The following is a 13,855-nucleotide window of genomic DNA, read 5'->3' as shown; positions in this document are numbered from 1 at the left end:
AGATTAATAGGCTCTGTTTTGAGTTTTGTTCAAAAAAGAATGACTTCATATAGGCAAAAATATATATCACATATGCAGGACACCTTAAACTAGTTTTTTAATTAAGCAGCGAGTCAGAACAAAGTCAGGCTGCATCAAGACACGAGGACTAAACCCAAATTCAACCAGACCCAGAACTGATCCAGAATTAAAACAGGACTACAACAGTTCAAAATCAGGACGACTGAGGATTTAACCAAGACAGAACCAGAAAACTAGATGATAGCAGCACTAAAATCATCATAGACCTGCACTACACTTATTGTTTAATTCTACCAAAGTCCACTATTTAGAGTCAGAAACGTTTATATAATTATTCAGCCTTGTTGTGCAAACAAGCTGCAAAACTTAATAAATATAGAGTTTGAAAAGTAACAAACCTAAAAAGAAACACTAGATACGAGATACATGAGTCCCTATGATACGGTGATACTTTTGGTAAACAACCATTTGACTAACATGTGTGTCTCACCCTGTTCCTCACCCTCTCTCTCTTTGTGCTGACAATCAAGCCAAACACCAACATCATCAAATATTCAGTTGAAACCAGATATTTACAAACTCTTCAGATAAAAACACTTTTTTAATTGTAACATCAAATCAGACTAAATGTTTATTTTTTAGATAAATATAAAAACATATTTGTTAACTTTAAGAGTAAAGAGAGAAACTGTCTGTGTTTCTTAACTGTAAATGGCACCAAACTGTATTCAAACTGAGCCACACTGATGGAGCTCCACAGCTCTGTTCCTGGTGTTTTGTTGACATCTCTTGATGTTCCCATGTCACAGAAACAGGCTCTGTGTTTTGCCTTATATGCATCCACAGCTGTGCCACCAGTTTACTCACATGGACTCTACCAACCAATCAGAAGCTTCTTCAGCTCAGAATCGTCTGCAGTTTTCTTATTAATTAACAATAAACTTAAGAGTATATGTGCTCCTACATTTGATGAAAGTGATAAAAAATACACAGCTCTGTCTCTCTTTATTCTGACATTTAACTCATTCAAAAGATATTTCAATATTTATTTAACCAAAACAAAACAAGTTTACTTTAAATTGATGTTTAACAGTAAAAAAATGTTCTTGTGTTTTCCATAAAGTGTAAATATCTGGTTTAAACTGTGAATATACTGCTGTGTGCTGAAGTTCCTCTTGTTTTGCATAGAAATATACTGAACAACATACAAAGCATAATAAATAAAATAACATCTACCAGAGTTTGTTCTTTGAAAGAAGCTCCTCATGTCCATTCTTGTATATCAGTGCATTACTGATTTATTTAGCCGTGGAGGGAAACAACTGAAAATATGAAACAAACACGTGTAAGCTGAGACTCTCTAAAGAAACAGTTGTTGTTGTTGTTCGGCTTTTCATTTCACCGTTTGTTGATTCACTCGAAGAGCGAGTAACGTAATATGGGTCAAGTGATCAGTTTGACATCAATCTTTCGTGATTCACCGTCATATTTACATTATTTGTACAGCACGAATAATTTGCTTTGGTACCTGGTCGAACTTCAGCTCTCCTCTGTCTGCCCGCTCCGTTTCTCTAACAGTGCACTCGCAGGCAGCAGCTGCCCCGCCCCCTCGCTCAGTCGCTTTAGTGTCTGAGCTCGGATCATACCAATATTAGGGGGGGGGGGGTTACGCACAGTCGTAAATTCCCACAGTGTGCACTATGTGCTTCAAATATTGTGTGTAGTTTTTGTTTTATACAGTTGTCAGCCAGGCATGTAACTATGAAAAAATTACACTCCAAAAGACCCCGGGCTTCTGACAAAACAACCCGGGCTTAAGCCCAATAAGCCCCCCCTCCGCCACTGGGCAGCACAGTCGGACCACACGCAAGTCAGTGGCTTCCAAGAACGCCCAGAATAATGATGGTAAATTCGATTCTTTTTACTGAATCGACTTTTAATGAGTCACTCACCAAAGTGAATCGCTTTCTTGAGTCATTTGAGTCACTGAGTCAGTTGACCAGAGAGTGCAAAACTGTACATTTTACCTCAAACTTAATTTGTTTCTCTGTTAATGTAAATCCTACTGCTAAGATGAGTGATTCTAAAAGAAAACTATTTTATAGAGAAAAAAAGAGCAAAAAAAATTCTAAGGGGAACATTTATTTATATATTTTTATTTTATTTTATTAGTATTTCCCTTAAATGTGTCAAATATATATTTTCTCACCTAAATGTCCACTGAGCTGTGAGCCAGGGGGCGGTAATGCACCTTAACATTGGTTGCAAACCAAGAAGAAGAAGAAGCTGTGAGCCAGGAGGGAGGGGGTGAGTGGGTGAGTGGTCGTGTCCAAATTCATGGGCTGCTTCCTCCTGTGGACGCATTTGTAGACCGATTACGTCACAGCGACGCGCCAAAAGCTGTCCAAATTCGTAGACTCCTCCGAATGCAGCCGACAAATGCGTCCTCCTTTTCCCCGAATTTGAAGGATGGGTCGGGTGTGTCCTTCGTGGCCCACCATATCCCAGAATTCATAGCGCGGCCCAGCCAAACTCCAGTTTCCGGCAATGGCGACTGCTACTAAGTTTTAATATTACTCTTATTATTCTTTCTGGGTCACAAAATAAACTTTTAACATATCTTCAGGCGAGAAAGTAGCTGTGTAAACATCAAATATCTGCTCGGTTTATCAAGACACCACATATTTGCAAAAGTGCTTCGACGTTTTCGGAGACGTCTGTTACCCACCAGCTCAATAGCTGACCGGGAGCTCGTGGGTCACTGAAGCCGCAGAGAACGGCACAACTCCTGGCACATCATCATTGGCACAGCGCGGACTTTCGCTACTCAGGTTAAACATAATATATAAGTCACTTAGACAACATAAAAATGATGTTGTTGGGCTTTTTTCAGTGTTTTATTAGTTTGTGAGTAAATCGGTTTCACTGAGATTAAAGTTATTAGATTAGATTAGATTAGATAAAATAAAACTTTATTAATCTCCCGGGTGGTTTTCACACAGCTGAATAAACGTCAAACCAAAAACTGATTAAACCGAAGTGTGAGATGGTCGAGAGTTTACTCAAGTGTCCTGTTATAGTTTAGATAGCAAGGAGCAGACGGCCGTGTTTATTCAATTCATTTCAATTCAATTTTATTTATATAGCGCCAAATCACAACAAAAGTCGCCTCAAGGCGCTTCATAGATACAGAAAAAAACCCAACAATCATATGACCCCCTATGAGCAGCACTTTGGCAACAGTGGGAAGGAAAAACTCCCTTTTAAAAGGAAGAAACCTCTGGCAGAAACAGGCTCAGGGAGGGGCGGGGCCATCTGCTGTGATTGGTTGGGGTGAGAGAAGGAAGACAGGATAAAGACATACTGTGGAAGAGAGACAGAGATTAATAACAGATATGATTCAATACAGAGAGGTCTGTTAATACATAGTGAGTGAGAAAGGTGACTGGAAAGGAAAAACTCAATGCATCATGGGAATCCCCCGGCAGCCTACGTCTATTGCAGCATTACTAAGGGAGGATTCAGGGTCACCTGGTCCAGCCCTAACTATATGCTTTAGCAAAAAGGAAAGTTTTAAGCCTAATCTTAAAAGTAGAGATAGTGTCTGTCTCCCGAATCCAAACTGGAAGCTGGTTCCACAGAAGAGGGGCCTGAAAACTGAAGGCTCTGCCTCCCATTCTACTTTTAAATACTCTAGGAACAACAAGTAGGCCTGCAGAGCGAGAGCGAAGTGCTCTAATAGGGTGATATGGTACTACAAGGTCATTAAGATAAGATGGGGCCTGATTATTTAAGACCTTGTATGTGAGGAGCAGGATTTTGAATTCTGGATTTAACAGGAAGCCAAAACAGGAGAAATATGCTCTCTCTTTCTAGTCCCTGTCAGGACTCTTGCTGCAGCATTTTGGATTAACTGAAGGCTTTTCAGTGAGTTTTTTGGACATCCTGATAATAATGAATTGCAGTAGTCCAGCCTGGAAGTAATAAATGCATGAACTAGTTTTTCAGCATCACTCTGAGACAGGATATTTCTAATTTTAGAGATGTTGCGCAAATGGAAGAACGCAGTCTTACATATTTGTTTAATATGTGCGTTGAAGGACATATCCTGGTCAAAAATGACTCCAAGGTTCCTCACAGTGTTACTGGAGGCCAAGGTAATGCCATCCAGAGTAAGAATCTGGTTAGATACCATATTTCTAAGCTTTTCAGCGCCGAGTACAATGACCTCAGTTTGATCTGAATTAAGAAGCAGAAAGTTAGTGGCCATCCAGGTCTTTATGTCTTTAAGACATTCCTGCAGTTTAACTAATTGGTGTGTGTTATCTGGCTTCATGGACAGATAGAGCTGGGTGTCATCTGCATAGCAGTGTAAATGTATGCTATGTCTTCTAATGATGCTGCCTAGGGGAAGCATGTATAATGTAAACAGAACTGGTCCTAGCACTGAACCCTGTGGAACTCCATAATTAACCTCAGTGTGTGAAGAGGACTCTCCATTTACATGCACAAACTGGAGTCTATTAGATAGATATGATACAAACCACTGCAGTGCAGTACCTGTAATACCTACAGCATGCTCTAATCGCTCTAATAGGATATTATGGTCAACAGTATCGAACGCTGCACTGAGGTCTAGCAGGACAAGCACAGAGATGAGTCCACTGTCAGAGGCCATAAGAAGATCATTTGTAACCTTCACTAAAGCTGTTTCTGTGCTGTGATGAACTCTGAAACCTGACTGAAACTCTTCAAATAAACCATTCCTCTGCAGATGATCTGTTAGCTGTTTGACAACTACTCTTTCAAGGATGTTTGATATAAAGGAAGGTTGGAGATTGGCCTATAATTAGCTAAGACTGCTGGGTCTAGAGATGGCTTTTTGAGTAAAGGTTTAACTACAGCCACCTTGAAGGCCTGTGGTACATAGCTGATTATTAGAGATAGGTTGATCATATATAAGATCGAAGAATTAATTAATGGCAGGACTTCTTTGAGCAGTTTTGTAGGAATGGGGTCTAAAAGACACGTTGATGGTTTGGAGGAAGTAATTATTGAAGTTAACTCAGAAAGATCAAGAAGGATGCATGATCACATGATCACATGGATGTTCAGTCTGAGCAGCTGGAGCTTCATTTCCTGCTTTCAGGAACAAGCTGCACATGAACAAATGAGAGGAAACTCGGAGTCTTTATTCTCTCAACTGCAGACTCGCTGCAGGGTCAAAGACTAAAGATCAAAACAATCACTTAATATAAAAAACTGAATTCAACATTCAAAAGAAAACTAAAGAATAAAGTTTTGTGTAACAATATTTATTATTTATTATTGATGCTCATCAGGGACTTCAGACCCTCCTCCTCTCCCCATGGAGCTCTGAGGAATGTTGATGCTATTTTCTGCAGAACTGACATCATACCTGCTGATCTCTAACGTGGCGACAGAGATTATTTTTAGTTCTCAAACATAAACAATAAAAACAAACAAACATCAATGAGTAAAAACGAAAGCGTCAAGAAATGAAGCGAATCACAAAAATCAGCAGGTTAAAAAATGTCCTTGAAAACATTTTGCAGATTTAACACTGACAACACAAACAGGAAGTCAAAAAAAAAAACAATAAATAGTCAATAAATATAATCAATAAATAAAGAGATGATAAATAAACACAAAGAACAAGATATTGCTTTTTAAAAACAATTAAATAAAAAATAATAAATATTTATGAATAAAAACGTGACAACATTATGACTTTCTGTTGCCAGGTCATTTCCTGCTGCGGCTTCAAAATAAAAGCTGTACCATAAGGTTCAACTGAAGGAGCTTTTACTCTAAAGTAATAACAGCAGGAAGTGACCTCATTAAGACACGTTTCAAACTTGATTTGATTGTTTTCTGTACAGTGAACAGTAAAAAATGGCCCTGAGAGTTTGTGGTGAACGCTCCAGATGTTTCACTGAAGCTGATTCAAACTGAAACGGGACAGAAGTCGATCGGCTGTGGAGTTCGGGTTCAGATAATGACGCTGTTTTTTTCCTTCTCCAGCGTCTGCAGGTGAGAATAACCTCGGGCGTGAAGCAGGTCTGGACCTGCAGCCGGCTCCTTCTTCTTCTTCTGCGCCAGAATGATTAGGCACACATTCATCACATTCCTGCTGTGTGTTCCCAGCTGATCCCGGGACGATAGAGCGCTTCGACGTGCTGCGACACACAAAGCAGGAAACAGAGCTCCAACAGGCCGCCTTCACAATAAAACGTGTTGGCTGATCCTGCAGCTGCTGAAAACGAGGGATAAACTTCCTGTGTGTCATCTATCAGTCTTTAGTCCCGCTGCATCACGGAGGCGGGCGCTCATCAGGAGGTGATGATGATGAGACAAACAGTGTCAACAACTCCACGATCGATAAAGTTTCTCCCCTGAATCGTGCTAGCAGCTCTGATCCTGCAGTGGGCGGGGCTTAGCGCGTCCCACGAGCCATCTGCGTTTCGGCCATGTTTCTGAGGCTGCGGATCAGGTCGTGACAGAACTCGAGCAGCTGGCACAGCGTCAGGTGGGCTGCCACCTGGACATCGTAGTTGCCATGGAGATTCAAAGCCAAGTCCAGGCTGCTCTGATCTGAAGAGTCACTGCTCAGCTGAGCCGCGTCCTTCATCTGAAACACACAGCAAAGACCCAACAACTTGAATAAAGCCGAGAACGTCCTCTTTCAAAACAAGCACAAGTTCTGAGGAAGTGATGTCATAGGGTGGCAAGACAGTGGACACGTTCCACTAGGGTCGTGTCCAAATTCATGGGCTGCATCCTCCTGAGGACCCGGCCTTCGCGGTCTACGTGGGCCGGGTCCTCAGAAGGTCGGGTAATTGGACGGTCTAGCCTTCTGATCAGCGTCACCGCTGTCTCGGTGGAGTTTAATAAACTCGTCCGTCTGCTCCTTGCTGTCTAAAATATAACAGGACACTGGAGTAAACTCTCGACCGTCTCACACTTCGGTTTAATCAGTTTTCTATTTGACGTTTAGTCAGCTGTGTGAAAACCAAGGAGGAACCCACCCGAGGGATTAAAAAAGTTTAATCTAATCTAATCTAATCTAATCTAAATCACTTTAATCTCAGCAAAGTTGATTTACTCACAAACAAATAAAACACTGAAAAAAGCCCAACAATAACATTTTTAGGTTGTCTAAGTGACTTATATATTATGTTTAACCTGAGTAGCGAAAGTCCGCGCTGTGCCAATGATGATGTGCCGGGAGTTCGCTGCTCTCGGCGGCTTCAGTGACCCTCGAGCTCCCGGTCAGCTATTGAGCTGGTGGGTAACAGACGTCTCCGAAAACGTCAAAGCACTTTTGCAAATATGTGATATCTTGATAAACTGAGCAGATATTTGATGTTTACACAGCCACATTCTCGCCTGAAAATATGTTAAAAGTTATTTTGTGACCCAGAAAGAATAATAAGAGTAATATTAAAACTAAGCAGCAGCCGCCATTGCCGGAAACTGGAGTTTGGCTGGGCTATGAATTCTGGGATATGGTGGGCCACGAAGGACACACCCGACCCATCCTTCAAATTCGGGGAAAAGGAGGACGCATTTGTCGGCTGCATTCGGAGGAGTCTACGAATTTGGACAGCCTTCGGCGCGTCGCTGTGACGTAATCGGTCTACAAATGCGGCCTCAGGAGGAAGCAGCCCATGAATTTGGACACGACCTATGAAGGGTTTCAACTGCAGACAACAGGAAGTGCACGCTCTCAGCCGGTGTGTGTGTTACCTGGTTGATGTGGGTCACCAGGTCTCTCAGTTCAGCACTCAGAGCCTCCAGTCCCCCCAGTCTGCGAGACAAATCTACCAGCAGCCCCTGGTACAGCCGCCCGCCCGCCAGCATACGGCTCACACACATGTCCTGCAGGGAAACACAAACCCATCACATTACATCACCAGAACAGACTCGACCACTACACAAACACCTGGAGCGATTCAGTAATTCTTTAATGGGCAGTAAAGGAACCAAAAAACTGTCAATAGCCTCCTGAACCTCCCCCATGACCAAAGCACATGCACTCCCAGAGCCCTCTATGACATCACTAAACCCTCCCAATTGCATTCAAGGACCAACTGAAACCATTAATGAGCCCAAAGGAACCAAAGAACTCCCCAATACCACCCACGGCACCACCCGAGCTGGAGACTGACCGCTGTGAACTGTTCGGACAGCTCTTTGAGGACGGGGGGGTCAGGGATTCCCAGGTTTATCCTCTTCATCTCCAGCTCTCCGGTCTGACTGGAGGGGTCGAGGGTAAAACCCTGAGGAGGACAGTAAACATCTATTAGCTCAAGAAGAAGAAGAAGGAGCAGCAAGTTGAACACAGTACCACGGCAAACCGTTTAAAAGACACACCTGCCCATTGTGTGCTGTCATGCTTCACAAACCTGAAGTGGACAAGCATGCAGAAGCTGCAGTAAGCTGCAGTTCCACCAGGGGGAGCCGCTAGTGACCAAGGAAGCTATGACGTACGTTCCAGATTTCTTCTATTCCAGGATTGATGGCTAACACGCCTTGCAAGTAAATGTGTTAACAATGTTGGCTAGTAATAACATATCGCCCCCTGCTGGCACTGCAGCTTACTGCAGCTTTTGCAAAGCGTGACAGCACACGGTGGTCCGGCTGCGCCGTGATATGGATGCGCGTGTGCGTACGTCAATGTTGATGATGCTGCCGTGCACGGAGCGGACGTCTTTCCGGATTTTCTCCACCAGCCTCATCACTCGCTCGACCGCCTCTTTGGGGTTGGACGGCGAGCTGACGGGAGCCGATTGAACCAGCGCTGCTAACAGGCAGCAGTGCAGCAGGGCAACAACTGGAAAAACAAAGAGAGTGACCCCTGAGAAGAGCCAACAACAAAGATAATCTCTGATACCAAGCACAGAAAGAAAAAACTGTGGTCCAATCAGATGTGACGATGTTAATAAAGCATTAATTAATCATTAATTATTCATTAAGAGCTAATTAATCATTAAAATCTTAAAAAGTGGCTGACAGTCAGAACTATGATGTTTACTCATTTGTTTCTGCACCCTCACACTCTGATAATCAATCATCAATGAACTTTTGGGGAGTTATTGATTAAAGCTTATAAATAAACTTTTTCACAGTTTCCTGGATTCGTATGGAAACAGCTTCAGGGACTCTGAACACACCGATTATGTTTTATTTTAATCTGCAAGCCTGACGGTGGTTTTGCTTCAACTATTCCTGAACCTTCAGCAGCCCGGAGCTCTGAGCTGGACCAGAACAACCCGGAGGAGGACAGAGTCAGATGCAGGTAGACCTACTTATACTGTCACTCACATAAACAAGCGCAGGGCCTTCTCGCCCTCGGCTGTGTCTCAGCTGCATGACACGTGAAAAGTTTGCGAGCCATCCGAATATTTAAAGCGGTCCTGTGATCCACCGCCACACCAAGATCACACCTGTGCGCACACATACAGTGTCTGCAGGTGTGATTCTCAGGACTGCACTTCCTCCAGCTCCTTCTAACTTGTTTGGCACTAGTGACCCTCCATACAGACCCCCGTCAGCCCCCGTCACCTGAGCCTCACCTGTGCCGGACTGAGGCTCAGGTGAGGCTCAGGTGAGGCTCTGCAGCTCACTTTTTTAAAGTGACCCGACTCTTCTACCAAGCTCCGTGCGTATTTCTGCAGAGTTTAGCAGCCCCTCCTGCCTCACGGCGCATGCTCTTACCTGTGAACGCGTTCATGTCTGCGGGTCCGTGGGTGTCACTGTTTCGGTGCGTGTCTGCCGTGCAGCTGCTCGGACTCTCTCTGAACTTTCATTCCAGCCGCTTTCTCATTTTTATGCTTCCGCGCGGGGTTTTCCGGTCATTCCGTCACAGCTGACGGAACTTATTCGGTGCTGCTGCGTCACAGACACAGCGGGGCTCGCGCTCTGACCTCACAGAGCGTGAGTCAATGCGGGAAGTTTGGATGTGAGCAAGTTCCCGCTACTCCGGGATGAGTTTCGGATTATTCACAGGTAACACTTCCTGAACCCACCTTCTGCCCACGTGACGATTTTTACCTGAATCACCGCGTGGGTGTTTCCTGTCGTCCGCTCCCACCTGTCACTCACTCATGTTTCAAAAAGGTTTTAGGTACTGAGGGTCCACGTGTGTTTTTGACTCCTCCCCTCACCGAGCTGCTGACTTCTTGTCCACACAGGTCACCAAATCTAACCAGTGTGTGTGTGTGTGTGTGTGTGTGTGTGTGTGTGTGTGTGTGTGTGTGTGTGTGTGTGTGGTAGGCCTGGGTATCCTCACTGGTGTCTATAATCGATTCACTTTTCACTCAGTCAGTCAGAAATATTCTAATTCTGATCAGTTATCAGTTCATCTCCAGATGTTCTGTCTGTGTATAAAACAAAGCTGTGAGACTTGATCAGAGGTGAGAGCATCACAGCAGAGGCTACAACAGAAACACATGAAGGCTTTTTAGAGCAGATAAGCTTAAAATTCAGTGTGTTCAGTGTGAACAGAGATGAGGCTTTGCTGTCAGACAGCACTGAACACAGCAGCAGAGAATGATGCAGAAAACAGATTTGATGGTAAACTGGTCTCTGAGAGAGAGAGAGAGAGCTGTGCAGGACGTAACAGCAGAGAAACAGGACCTCTTCATTACACAGACGCCACATCGGGGAGACCGGTCAGAACAGGTGGCATAAAGAAAAACAATGACATGTACGACACAATAAGGAGGAGAGAAAAAGAGAGCTCTGCTCTTTGGTACGTTTGTCAAACATGAAGCGTAGTTTGATCTTCTGCTGCTGGTTCAGTCAGGTTTGGTCAGAGTGATGAAACCTGCAGACTGACTGTTACTGAAAGGCTGCAGGTTAGTGCAGGATGAACAGTGAGTCTGCTGCACAGTGGCTGTTGGGTCTGTCTAGCACAGGCCCACCGCTGGAACCAGACAATTTAAAAACACAGCAAAAGCATTGAACACTAAGTAGGCAAAGTTCTTTGTGTTACTCATGCATGAGGGAGACCTGCCTGGAGCCAAGTGTCGTTCCACCACTTGACCTCCATCAGACTCTCAGCCAGGTTCCCCATAGCACTCCTTTTATTGTGGTTACATGAATATGCATAGGGTCATTAAAATATAACATCTTACATGGGTATACATGTGAACAAAGAATACTGTGTGTGTGGGGGGGGGGGGTCAGAGTATGACCCCATAAATGACTTCCCTAAACCTGCTTGTCTGGAAAGTCCAGCAGTTTATCTAAACAAAAGGCTCTTAGACTGGAAACAGATATTGCTACGTTTATCCTACCATAAAACAATAAGAGAAGGTACGACCTCTTCCCATGCTCCCAGGATGTTGGTGTGCATTCCAGAGTGTTCTGGAATGCACACCAACAACAAGCCTTTGCAGCCTGCTAAAGATCACACATCCTATCACTACACAATTAATTAAACACCTCTACCAATCTAAAACTAATTATAAAACTCTAAGCATATATAAGTAGATATTTCTAAGCATAAATGACAATCAACATTACAAAACCTAACAGTGGCTGTCTAACATAAACAGTAGCATCAGTGTAGAGGATGGACATCAGCTGTGAAACACCTGCTGACATCTGGATGAATCCAGGTGTGTAATCCACAAACAGCTGATCACATTAGAAGTTCATTAGCTGTCATGTCTTCCCCACACTGAGACACATCTTAGTGCTCCTCCACCTGCGGACCCCAGACTCGTGCTCCTGCTCAGGTGTGGAGGTAACGCCCCCCTCTGCCGTGTGCTGACAGCACAGGTATTTCTGCGTCCCTGCAGGTGTGCTGCAGAACAGGTTCAAGCTGAGTACACTCATCACAACGAGAAGGTAGATTAGAGTAATATTACTATTCTCATATACTCAGATTCTCTGATGATTATATTACTGCAGCTTCCTTTGTACAAACATGCTAAGCAGAATTGTTCTTCAGGGAGCTGCTTTTACTTTCGTACTGCGAGTACATCTCAGAACTGGCACTTTTTCACTTTTACTTGAGTAAAAAGTTACTTCAGTACTTAAAGTTTTACTGGAGTATTTTAACCAAGTATCTGTATGTCTACTGCAGTACACAAAGTGTGTGCTTTGGCCATCTCTGCATGATGACTTGTGCTTACTGAGACTGTAAGACACTGCTGTCAAACAGCTGTTTCCATGGTAATACCTGCATGCAGGTGTACATGTGTACAGGTAAGCATGAGTCATGTTGCGTGCTCAGTGCTGGCAGTGAGCAGGTGTGTGTTTGCTGACGATGATTGGTGAGCAGCTCTCAGGTGTAACAGGTGACCTGCGGCTCACCTGCAGACGGTTAACCTGGCTAAGCCCCCCTGTTGGGCCTCAGAGTAACTCGCTCCCTGTGGGTCAGGAAAGGCCGGCTCTGATTTACGGTTTGTTATGTTTAACAAAACGATCCCGGGAGAATCTCTGACCAATGACGTCGCAGCAGCCCCGCCACGAGAGGAAGCTGGACGTGACGCTCAGTGTTCACAAATATCCGTGCTGCTGTTTGTCTCAGAGCGCAGGAAGCAGAAGGACGTGCTGTTCCTGGGCAGACCCGGCCGTGCGAACAGAGCGAAGCCTCGGTGCTGATCCTCAGGACCAGCTCTGTGTGGTTACAGCTCCGTAGCCACGCCGGCATCGCCTCTTCTTCCTCTCATTCCTACAATCCTGCAGCGTGCGTGCAGCAGATCATGTGATCATGTGACCGCTCCTTTCTGTGTCTGTGCAAATGTTCACGTCAACATATCTGAACAGCGTGTTTACAAAGACTCTGCCAACCTGGAACCAGGAAACAGCCCCCGTCTCATCGCTGTCTTCCACGCCCTCGATGCCAGACCAGTGCCACTGGTGTCCACTGGCACTGGTGTCCAGTGCCACTGGTGTCCAGTGGCACTGGTGTCCAGTGGTTCGGGGTGGGCTGCTCAGCCCTGTGTACACAGCAGACACTGACAAACAGGACAGGACTCATTTCAGCTGCACCTTTTAGATATATTTGTTTATTTGGAAATAAAAATCCTGTTTGTGCGTTTTCACCTCTCCCAGCAGCCCACGTTGTTTACAGTCTTTCTCCTCTCTGTGTCCACAAACTTCTGCCCTGCAGGCGCTGACGAATCTGCTCTGTCCAGCATTTCTTAATAAGCAGAAGCACAACAGGAAGTGACGGTTAATCTGTTACAGCAACGCACACACAGACACACACAGACACACACAGACACACACACACAGACACACACACACAGACACACACAGACACACACAGACACAGACACACACACACACACAGACACACACACAGACACACACACACACACACAGACAGACACACACACACACACAGACACAGACACACACACAGACACACACAGACACACACAGACACACACAGACAGACACACACAGACACACACAGACACACACACACAGACACACACACACACACAGACACACACACACACAGACACACACACAGACACACACACACAGACACACACACAGACACACACACAGACACACACACACAGACACACACACAGACACACACACACAGACTGCTATTGCATCAAAAACTACAGCATATTCTTGTGTTGACAGGAAAATCATAAACAGACAAAAATTCCCTATAAGAAAATAATTGACCGTTAGCGTTCAGTAACTGACTCGCAAGTAAACTTTCTCTATCAAGCCTCTGAATATGTAATGATTTGTTCTTAAATGTAATATCCTGATTGTTCCAAATGAGATATTTATGGGAGAAAAGTTGTGTCTGATTAACCAAGAGGAGAAG

At 44.4% G+C, this 13,855-nt stretch overlaps 1 protein-coding gene across 1 annotated transcript; it reads right to left on the bottom strand.

Moving 5' to 3' along the window:
- Nucleotides 1–6,416: 6,416 nt before the first annotated feature.
- LOC102780934 (uncharacterized) lies at nt 6,417–9,826 on the bottom strand. The gene is made up of 5 exons (XM_006805253.2): nt 9,763–9,826; nt 8,718–8,878; nt 8,214–8,324; nt 7,792–7,923; nt 6,417–6,673 (listed from the first exon to the last, which is right to left on the bottom strand). The coding sequence occupies exons 1-5, from the start codon at nt 9,776–9,778 to the stop codon at nt 6,479–6,481; spliced, it is 615 nt and encodes a 204-aa protein (XP_006805316.2). The 5' UTR covers nt 9,779–9,826; the 3' UTR covers nt 6,417–6,478.
- Between the last annotated feature and the right edge of the window lie 4,029 nt (nt 9,827–13,855).

Source organism: Neolamprologus brichardi, chromosome 4 (genome assembly GCF_056152115.1).
Source record: "Neolamprologus brichardi isolate AB-2024 chromosome 4, ASM5615211v1, whole genome shotgun sequence".
NCBI lineage: Eukaryota > Metazoa > Chordata > Actinopteri > Cichliformes > Cichlidae > Neolamprologus > Neolamprologus brichardi.
Note: the sequence above shows the minus strand (reverse complement) of the source record. Positions and strands in the feature narration are given on the sequence as shown.